This window comes from Stegastes partitus, unplaced genomic scaffold, assembly GCF_000690725.1.
Source record: "Stegastes partitus isolate 25-593 unplaced genomic scaffold, Stegastes_partitus-1.0.2 Scaffold1743, whole genome shotgun sequence".
Taxonomy (NCBI): domain Eukaryota; kingdom Metazoa; phylum Chordata; class Actinopteri; family Pomacentridae; genus Stegastes; species Stegastes partitus.
This window is the reverse complement of record NW_007579474.1, coordinates 52855-64196: the sequence shown is the minus strand read 5'-3', so window position 1 is coordinate 64196 and position 11342 is coordinate 52855. Positions and strand designations below refer to the sequence as shown.

The 11342-nt window shown below is 39.1% G+C and overlaps 1 protein-coding gene across 1 annotated transcript; it reads left to right on the top strand.

Moving 5' to 3' along the window:
• The first annotated feature begins 2061 nt into the window (after positions 1–2061).
• On the top strand, positions 2062–10996 carry polm (polymerase (DNA directed), mu). Its single transcript, XM_008301981.1, has 11 exons — positions 2062–2351; positions 2949–3126; positions 4363–4461; positions 4545–4715; positions 4817–4888; positions 6327–6447; positions 7213–7345; positions 7527–7629; positions 9073–9417; positions 9503–9586; positions 10396–10996. The coding sequence occupies exons 1-11, from the start codon at positions 2164–2166 to the stop codon at positions 10480–10482; spliced, it is 1581 nt and encodes a 526-aa protein (XP_008300203.1). The 5' UTR covers positions 2062–2163; the 3' UTR covers positions 10483–10996.
• Positions 10997–11342: the final 346 nt, after the last annotated feature.

The window sequence follows — 11342 nt, the reverse complement described above, 5'->3', positions numbered from 1 at the left end:
AATAAGGAAATGGTAGTCGCTGTATTGTTTGACACTGAGAAAGCCTATGACATGCTGTGGATGGAAGGGCTCCTCATTAAGTTAAGCAAACTTGGGATTGGTGGCAGGCTGTATGACTGGGTGCTGGACTTTTTATTTGTTAGAACAAGAATATTTATCAGAATATTATGTAGAGAAGGGAACCCTTCAGGGCAGTGTTTGCAGTCCAGTGCTATTCAATATCACGATTAATGATATATTTGACAGTGTACATAGAAGCATTGGGAAGTCGCTGTGTGCGGATGATGGGGCTTTATGGATGAGGGGGCGTAGTCGAATGTACATACAAAAGAGAATACAGACTGCTATAGTAACTGTATAGCAGTGGGCAAATAAATGGGGTGTTAAAATATCAATTGCTAAAACACGACATAGACGACATAAAACTATAGCGTTAAAGTTATATGGCCAAATGCTTGAGGAAGTCAGGAATATTAGATTTCTTGGAATGGTTTAAGGTCAGGAATATGTGTAAAAAAGTTAACTACTTCTTGAGATGTCTAGCAGGGCGAGACTGGGGAGCATCCAGAGCATCATTACTAAACGTATGACAGGCTTGTATGAGGGCCACATTAGATTATGGATGTATAGTCTGCAGCTGAAAGTCACCTGAAAAAACTGGATATAGAGCAAGCACAGGGGCTTAGAACTTCCAGTGGAGCATTCAAGACATCTCCAGTAGCTGCCTTGCAAGTTGAATTAGGTGAGATGCCACTGCGTATGACAAGAATTCAATTAACGATGGCATACTGGGTTAATTTGCAGGTGCATAGAAGTTCTCACGCAACTAAGGCAATCCTACAGGACTGCTGGGAACACGATAGAACTAATTTTAACAGTTTTGGCTAGATAGGAAATATTAAAGCAGAAATTCTAGGAATAAATCAGATAGAATACAGTCGCACTAACCCTATCTCACCTGTTCATCCATGGTTGTTCAAAATCTCAGGTATAGATCTAAATATCCAGTAATAACTCAAAGGAAAGGCTCCATCAAGTACAACAGTACCTATATCCAGCAGCACTATAGGAATAGCCTCAGACAGTTGGGCAGCCCTCACTAGTATCCAATCATTAAGATCATGTCGACTAGATCTAGTGTATGAAATCATTCTGCTGCTATACAAGTTACAGAGTAAGGGAATGACTGCCTGCTTTCTTTGGGTTCCTGCCCATGTTAACGTGGAAGGGAATGAAAGAGTTGACAAACTGGATAAACTTTCACTCAAAAATCAAACAGTAGACATAAAAATACCATTAAACAAATATGAGGGTTAATAAATTATTAAAACACATCTGTGGAAAAGCTGGCAAGAATACTGGAATTTAAATAATACAGGAAGACACTTCTGTAACATCCAGAAACACGTTGGTCAGGGCAGAAGGCTGGGCAGGGACTGGAGGGAAGAGGCAGTCATTACCGTCTAAGAATCGGACACACCAGACTAAATGACGCACTTCAAGTAATGAATAAACATCTGACTGGAGCATGTCAGTACTGTGACAAAAGAGAAATAGAATGTCAGCAATATGAAGATGACAGGAAAAAAAACTCAAAGCATCGTTGCAAAAAATCAAGGTAGAGTTAACAGTGAAGAACCTCCTTGGGGGAACAGGAAAAGAAACATTAAGAGAGCTAATTGAGTTTCTTAAAAACACAGGACTTCTAATAAGGATTTAGTTTTTTTTAATGTATTTATTTATTTAGTTAGTTCGTTATTCCGTATTCCCAATCGTCCTCCCCACTCCAGTCCGGTAGGTGGCAGTAATGTACCTAAATGTTCGATGCCAACCGCCAAGCCAATCAAAAGAAGAAGAAGAAGAAGCAGTCTGAGGGTTTCCAGTCGGAACTATTTTGGTGACGCACTAGAGGAGCCTGAGCCGGTGTTTTCGTAGCGACGCAGCTGCTGGATGTGGTTTTATCTTCCACTAACCGACCTCAGAAAAGGAAGACTGCTGCCTGACACACATGAACTAAAGTACGTTGTCGTATTTGAAGTTCAGAAATGACTATTTACCGATAAGGAGCTCCATAACAACAAGCTAGCAGCGCAGAAGTCATGGACGGAAGAGAGCAGAGCTCACTAGTTTATACCAGTTAGTTCAGCGGCTTATTTAACCACCATGGTGCCATTAAAGCGAAGAAAAGTCATTTCCTCCAATACTGGGAAGGACTGCGGCGGGGATAAAGCCCCGACAAAGTTCCCTCAGGTGATTTTATTCCTGCTGGAGAGGAAGATGGGAGCCAGTAGAAGAGCTTTCCTGTCTCAGCTCGGACGAAGCAAAGGCTTCCAGGTGCAGGAGGTGTTCAGGTAAGAAAACAGAGACTTCAGTGATCCAAAAACAGTGGAGGTGAAGTGTCACAGCAGTGAAGAGAATCAAAGTTACCTGCAGGAATAAGATGAGATAGAATCCATGTGCCAGATATTGCTCGAGAAATAATCAAAGTAACATAAGAATGAATGCAGCGCCTAATGTAATAGCAGTTTTATTGGTAGATAGCAGATCAGATTGTGATGCATTAGTAAAATTCAAAAGAACAAGGCTAAACTGAAATTACAGTAGAAAAGTAACAGGTGATGCTGAAAACTATTCTCATGTGAAACAAAATAAAAATAAATATTGTACACAATACTGAAACTGAGGAGCCACAAAATATTCACATTTAGGAAGCTACAACAATAGAAATTAGTTGGATTTTTTAAAACATTACAGCCCAAATCATAAAATACAAAGTTAAAATTCTGATCTAATATGTCAAAATGATCAAATTCAAGTGTCATGGCACCCTGACATTTTAATATTGAGAAAATCTGTTACACAGTTTAGCTAAAAGCTTTCAAATCCTGTTTTCTCAGCTTCACTGTTCCTGTTCTGCTGTTGTGTTAAATCTTGTTTTTTTTCCACAGTAAAAGCGTCACACATGTCATTTCTGAAAACAACTCTGCTGATGAGGTCAGGACGTGGCTGAACTCGCAAGTCAGAAGTGAAAGCCACACAGCGGTTCACCTCCTGGATATCAGCTGGTACACAGAGAGCATGCGTGCAGGCAGTCCTGTGGAGATACTGGACCGGCATAAACTACAAGTACGCTTTATTTTTTGCACTAATACATCAACCTATTCATTAAATTTGGAATGATTACTATTACTACTTCACTTACTATCAGGAATCAATTAATTAACTGTAGCATCAACTCTCTTCTGATTAAAATATGAATCACAAACACAGTTCAAACTGTATGTTCTTTCTAACAGCCAGCAGGGGGCGACTCCTCTGGTTGCAGAAAGAAGCAAGCAAGTTTATCTATTAGCACCTTATCATATACTGAGGTTATTCAAAGTTCTTTACAGGCTAAGGTAATAAAAAAAACATGTAAAAGGTCAAATACAACATTAAATTAAATAAGTTAAATTAGATGTATCAAAAACAGTACAGACAAGTCAAAATAAGTGCCGCAAACTTTATAGAATAATTAACACTGATGAAGTAAAACAGTGGGAAAAGAAAATAAGAAAAAAAAAAACATGGACAAAAAATGGCAAACAAATGAAATAAAATTAAGCAAACAAAACTGCAGGCAAGTTTAATAAAAGCAAATAAAATAAGTGTAATTGTATAGATTAGACAGTTCACCAGCCTTTGAGGCCTATTACATCGTTAGAATTATAATTAGATATTATTAGAATTGTAATGTAGATTCCATTTCATACCAGTTATTGATCTCGTACAAATGAGTCCACATCCCTGTTCTGACATGTCAAAATTAAAAAAAAAAAAAAAAAAAGAGAGAGAGAGAGAGAAAAAGGAACCTTGGTTTGCCGTGCTTGCCTTCAAAATTTACAGGCCTCAAAAGTTTGAGAAATGTTGACCAACAACTGTACATTTAGTAGGAAATGTCTATTCATTCATATATTTACATAACATTCTGGGACCCTGGTACCACCCTCGTTTCAAAACTGTGCACTTTCCTCCATTTTCAAGGACCAAAAATGACAAATCTGGTCTCTACTGGAAACTATTTTGTCTGTGTCCTTACCAAATTTCACGGCTATACGAGTTATATTTCTGGAGATATTGAAGTATTGATAAAGATGCTTAGGTTAGACCTTTCTGTGAGGGTTGAAATTCCCAGTTTTGCAACCTTGAATTTTTCAAATTTCGGAAAAATTTTTTTTACAAAACTTAGTTTTTGGTCCCAAATATCAAATAATGGGACAAAACGGATGATAGTGGTCAGTTGTACTGTTTTCACTTTTAGCTGCTCCATACAGTTGGATTTCAGTGGAAGTTTAACATGTTTTTAATCCTCACGTCTTCCAGGAGCAGCAGATAAATGAAGCAGAGGCTGTTCTGTTCTCAGTACCCAGCTACGCCTGTCAGAGAAGGACCACTCTGGACAACTGTAACACCACCCTCACTGTATGTGTCGTCCTCCCAACAAACACACACATCTCTGACTTCAGGTAAAAACCGATGTCATAAAAACTCACTGTCTGCCTCAGGACGCTCTGTCGCTCCTGGCTGAAAATGCTGAGCTGAGTGAGGAGGACGGGCGAGGTGTTGCGTTCCGACGGGCTGCCGCTGTGCTGAAGGCGCTCCCTGTACGGGTGACGGCCATGTCCCAGCTCAAAGGGCTGCCCTGTTTGGGAGATCACTCACTCAGGGTCATCAAAGTCAGTGGAACCATCTATGTAGCTTTCTAAGTGTATTTAAGCTCCTCCAACACACTCAGACAAAATCTGATGATCGCTTATTTATTCATCTGGTCGTTCAGGACATTTTGGAGAATGAAGCATCAAGTGAGGTTGAATCCACCAAACACTCTGAGCGGTTTAAAGCGCTAAAGGTATGTCAGCTCTTTCCCATAACCCTGGAAACTGGAACACTGTTCAGACAAGGAGAAGACATCATGTATCCAGTAGTTGAACTGCTGAAAAGAAAAATATTCATAGATTCTGTATTTTTACACAGAAGTGGACTGATTAATCAACTAAGTCAACTTCTTATTAAATTATTTTTCATGTCAGGGTATTTTTTATACATCTTCCAACATGTCTGGGGGTCATCTGGGTCAATCCTTGAGAAGCCAATCAGTGCCTCCCCCTGGAATCAGTTGATTTATTATTTTTTTATGTACAACACCTTTAATATTTTTAATAAAGCAATTTTGCATTTTACCTTCATGCTATGAATACTTTGCTTCCAGCTTTTGGCTGTGAAATGGAGAAAAAATGTTGTGTAACTTCTCCAACACAGGAAAGTCACTGTACAAAAAAGAAATGACAAAATTACACATCATCATCATCGTTGTTCGCAATCTGAGGACAGAAACAGACCAACAGAACAAACTGACAGAAGAAGAACTGAAGACTGTCAGAGGAGAATCTGAAAGACTCTCAGACAAGCTCTGAATGCTGCAAACTGATTTGATCAATGTGATTTGTCTAAACCGGTCGATAAAACATGTAAAACACCAGTGTTGTTTCTCCATTTTACGGCCAGAAGCCACTTTCACAAGTGTTCAAAATGTGACCGTATTAGAAAGTAGTTTTGTCACGAAAGGAATCATAGCGAGGAGATGAGCCTGGTATCACAACGTAGGTACAAATGAGACATTTCTTTGCTATAATTTGCTGCAACAGTGAATTATTTGAAAATCCAGAACACATCCAGGGTATCAGTGCTTGTTTCCATGACGTACACATTAAACTGCTGCAGTTTTGCTGTTAAAACTATGATGCATCCCGTTATACTGATGCTCAAATTTGAACATAGAAAACATGCCGAACAAACAAAACAAAAAGATTTTGTCTTCAGATTGTGACACCTAGAGTTGATTTATTTGTATTAGTTTTTAACAGAGTTCAGATGTGTGTATCAGTCCTGAAATGTTATGAGTCTGCTGTACCTGTAACGTTATGAGGCTCAAAAATGATGTAAAAAGTGACCTGAATTAAAAAGCACAAAATGTTGACCCTCCTCTCTGCACTTCAAGGACCTGTAACTCTGAACATATTCATAGTATGAAGGTTAAAAAAAAGCAACACAAAAAAAAAAAAAACACATGCTAAACTTATTATAAATCAGCTGATTCTGAGGGGTTTGGTTTAACTGTTTTTAGATTCGGTTGCTTTTATATGGAATGAGCCTTTCAAAAACATTAAATTAATGACTATAAACTCAACAAGGTGGTTAAACGAATAGAAAAGATTCTGAGGACTATTTCTGATGTCTTTGAGCGGATTTAAAGCCTGCGCTGTTTCCTGTCACTGAATGTGTTTCAGGTTTTGACAGGTATTTTTGGGGTTGGACCAAGAACGGCTGAGCGGTGGATCAGAGAGGGAATACACAACCTCCATCAGCTACGAGAGTCAGGAGTAACGCTCAATCGAGCACAGCAAGCAGGTGTGTGACATGTATGAATAAATGCACTGCATTTAAAGAGCCCATAGTTATCTTTTTCACCCCCTCCTTTCTGCCATTGTGTTATAGAGCTGCTTGTTTGTGGAAAGTCTGTCCTACAGAAAACTCTGATCCTTACCTGCCTGAAACATCTCATTTCAAGTCCAGTCTTTTCTTCCATTACTTCTCTACATAGGAGCAGCTCATTTTCCACAAAAACACAGGAACATAAAACCAAACATGTAAGCTAAGCCTAAAGTAAAGATGTTAATGTGGAATAAATTCTCTAAGAGTTCATAATAAATGGCTTCATTAGGCTGGTTTCACTTAATAAACACAATAAAAAGACTGAGTTGAGTGTTTCACTGCTCATATGTGACTCAGAGCAGGTTTAGGGGAACTACTAAGAATGAGTCAATATGTAGAAAATAATCAGAAAAAAATCTGTCAAAGGAGGACGCAAGGTGGCTCAGTTCACGTCCCAGTGAGGACACCCGGGATCTTTCTGCGTGGAGTTTGCATTTGTGAAGAACAGATATTTTTCTTAATGATATTGTTCGAGAATTTTCCCAGAAAGTGAAATAAATCTTGACTGTAGAAGACAAGGATGTTATCATGTCTTAGTTTGGATAACATCAATAGAAAAATTGTCCTGCTTGCTTTGTTGTTTGTTTTTATCCCTTTGTGAAACACACTTAAATTGTAAAACAAAAAGAAAACAAAAACAAACAAAAAAGACACTATAATAACTAACTTGTTGTCTTTTAGGTCTGGAGCATTACGACGACCTGAACCAGCAGGTCACCAAAGCAGAGGCAGACGCCATCGCTGAGATCGTGCAGAAAGCCGTTGATTCTGTGTTGCCAAGCGCTCAGATTACTCTGGCCGGAGGATTCAGGAGGTAAAAGAGCAAACATTCACACACTTCTATGACCCTTACAGGTGTAACACAATTTTAAAAAAAAATCATTTAATGTGGCACTTAGAAACATGTTTAAGAGACACTCCTGTGTATATCAGAGACAAACAGAACAATTTCTCCTGAAGTTAAACAGAAACATGTCACTGACACTTTTTTGCAGAGGCAAGCAGACGGGCCATGATGTTGACTTCCTGATAACACACCCAGAGGAGGGCAGAGAGGTGGGACTGATGCCTAAAGTCGTCTCCTGGTTGGAGTCACAGGTAACTTTTGAGTCACTGCCTCTTAATTCATTTTTAATCAAGTTAAATAACTCCAGAATGTCAACACTGTCCCCTTAAAATGTTTCCTTTTTAAAAATCTTTATCTGTGTTCTTCACGTTCTGCTAATACAGCAAATATTTCACTACCAGACATCAAACTAAGCTGTTTGAAATAGAGGGGGATGCCCTGAAGCGTTTGCTGAGTATCTATCAGCTGATTAAAATAAGATGTTTCATTTAATTAAATTTGAAAAAATGGGTTGCTAAGTGTAGATTGATGAAAAAAACGCACATTTAAACTGAAATTACAACAAAATAAACTACAGAAAAGTGGAGGCGTGTGAATGTTGTGGTACTAGTTTGCTGTCTGTTGTATTGTCGGGTATGGGGCCATTATTGTAGCAAAACTATTTGTCCATGCGTATGGAGAGTTGTCTGTCTGTATCTCAATCCATTCGTCCGAAGTGAGATTTGACAATGTGTAAAAGAAGTTGTCAATGTGAAACGAAATCTACAAAAGTCATCTCACAATTTGTCTGTAATCAGGTTTTCAAATGTGGAAAAAACATCTGCTCGTCTGTATTAAAATTCAGACATGTAATAAGACTTGTCCGTGAGTACAGAGGTATTCGTAGTTGAAAAGTCTACGTTTTGGAGTCGAGCGGCTTCACCATTGGCTGTCTTTTCACACATGACTTTTGCTACACATGTACCATGAGAGATCTGAAGCTGAGGAGTATCTGAAAATCAGGGTTTCTGTGTCCTGAGTTCAGGCTCACAGGATCGTTCATTGTGGATGCTACCGCTCTGCTGCTCTGTACCTCAGCTGGGCTCAGTGACCCATAAACTCAGCAGGTCTAACTTGTTCACATGTACCTGTAATATGATATTTTTAGAAGGCTCAGCAATTGCCTTACTAATTATATAAACTGCAAAAAACACTAAAATGTACTCAGTGCGTGCGGTCGAGATTCCACCGTTGTCTACACCCTGCCTCACAATGTGGCGTACACTCAGAGACTCTGATGCACAGCGCCGCCTGATGGCTTGTAATTCTACAATTCTACAGTTTCATTTAGCAGAACTTCATCTGACAGACTGAAAACAGGGTGTTTTACTACAACAATGCGGCCATAGTCGGGTTCATAGGTTTTGGGCATTTGGCCTCTGCACACCATCGCAGTGGATCTGATGTAAAGCAATCAAGATGTGATCGAGGTGTAGATTTCCAGCTTTAATTCATTGTGTTTGACAAATATATTGCATTTACTGTTAGTTGCTCCATTTTACCAAAATCTGTACAGCGAAATTAGTAGAAGTAGCCTCACCCATAGAGCCACAGTGGCTGCGTTTGTAGGAAGCATGGCATCATCTTCCCTGAAGGCCTCACAGTGTGTTAGAGAGAATGATATTTCTTTCCTAAATTACTTATTGTCTCTCTAGGGTTTTCTGTTGTACCAGAAAGTTACAAGAAACTCGTACCTGGAAGTAAACGATGGTCCCGGTCGACCCTCCTCCAACATGGACCGCTTTGAGAGATGTTTCTCCATCTTTAAACTGGCCAAGAGGGAAGAGCGAGGAACCAAAGTGACAGAAAACACTGTGAAAACCAAGGACAGCGTTGGAGCCCACATGCACTCAGAGACGGATCAAAGTCCACCATCACATTCACACGAGCTGGATCAACATGACTCGACGAACAGACGGTGGAGAGCCGTCAGAGTGGACCTGGTTGTCTCTCCAATCAGCCAGTTTGCCTTCGCTCTGCTGGGCTGGACCGGATCCAAAGTGAGCTTTTATGAATGTCCACTTTCTTTAAACGTCTTCCTTGCTCATGTCACACGGTGACTAATGTTGATTTTATGTTGTGCAGTTGTTTGAGAGAGAGCTGCGGCGCTGGGCAGGACACGAGAAGGCCATGTCTCTGAGCAGCCACGCGCTGTACGACAACAAACAAGTAAATGTCCAAAAAATATCTGATTCAGTTGTTTTTCAGATTCCTATTGGCTTTATTATCACTTTATCTTTAACCTTCTGAACAACAAGCAGTTTCTGGGTGTTTTGTTCTCGTCACATGTTGCTTCACTGTGCGCTCATTGAAAAAACCTTAAATCAACATATTCAACATGATTCCAAATGTCCAAAAAGCGATGAATCTACGTTCCTTAGATGTTTTACTACTTACAACTTTAATTTGTTTCAGTGCTTGTCTCCTCTCCGCTCTGTCCAAACACAGCCTGCAGTTCAGCCGAATAGTCCCTGAATTTTTTTTGTCATGTGACCGTTGACCACAGCAGGGTCACTAGAGACAATCCACAACAAGGAGCGCTGGATCTTTGGTTTTCTACCTGGTCTGGTTTGCACAAACATTTTTGACAAAAGATTGTTGTTGATGAAATATGAGATAAGTTCAAGAACCATCAGAAAGTTGTAAATTCCAATGATTTTGATAAATAGTATATTTTTGGTGATTCTTTAAAAAAGAAAACATGCCTTTCAAACCCGTCTGCAGTTTTTGGGTTTCAGAGGTTTAAGGAAAGCAAACATTTAGACACAATGTGGACTCAGACTGGGTCCCCTTTAGTGTTTATTTATCGAGACTTGATTTTAAATCTGTGGCACCACAAATCAGAAGCAAACTAATTCCTGCCTCTTACTTATTAAGCGTTCTATACCTGGTGTGTGTTTTGTTTTGAGTTTTTTTGCATAAAAAATACATTAGATGAGTTTATTTGAAGGAATCAGGATTTTTTTTTTCCTTCACAGAGTCGATATCTGAGAGCTGCATCAGAGGAGGAGATATTTACTCATCTTGGTCTGGAGTACATCCCTCCATCAGAGAGAAATGCCTGAGAAGAACCGATGAAGCTCAGCGAAGAACACCTGAAGAGAAGGAGAACAGGACTGTGTGGCTCCAGGTGCAAGTGATACGTCCAGTGAATGCCCATTTATGCTTCTGCATTGATGCTGTAGGACCTTTAGAAGGAGCTTCAATTCGACACGTTTCTTTAGTTTAATTGCACACAGATCACACAGACTCGTCTTGAAAATAAAGACAAAAATTAAGTTCATCATTCCACTCTTTCTTGTACAAAAATAGACACGTTAGACAAAAATATTTCAACCTGAAACGCTGTCAGTTTATTCCAAAAGTGCACAAAATTTGTCCACGAAGTCCAACATGATGCACGGCACAGACAGAATACTGCACCGCTCCATCTGCTCCTGTTGCCTTTAAATGCTTGTTAGGTTCCATTAAGTGTCTTTTGTATTACAGAAGAACAACAGTACAATTCTTTCTGTGAACAGCATGAATTTAATTACAACATAGATGCCATTCAGAATACTCAGTGGTGGATTATGTAGCGTTTTTTTTTTTTTTAACCTTTTTGGATTACTTGCTTTCTTGTTTTTATTGGGGTTGTTATTTTTTTTCTTTTTTTTTTTTGCCTTGTTTTTTGGGAAAGGAGTCACCTTGTGTTTTCTTGACTTTTCCCGGGGCTTTAACCGGTTTGTTTTGTTCAAGGACCAGGAATTTTGACGTCATGAAGGGTCAGTGTTTCTTTTACAAGTGCTTAGAAAATAAGTCTGTCGAGGTTTTAGGTTTTTAAGTGTTTAATCAAATGGAAGAAACACACATTAATATAGAAAAAAATTAAATAAAACTAAACTGGTCTATATGTTTAGTATAAATGAAACAACAGTTTTTACAG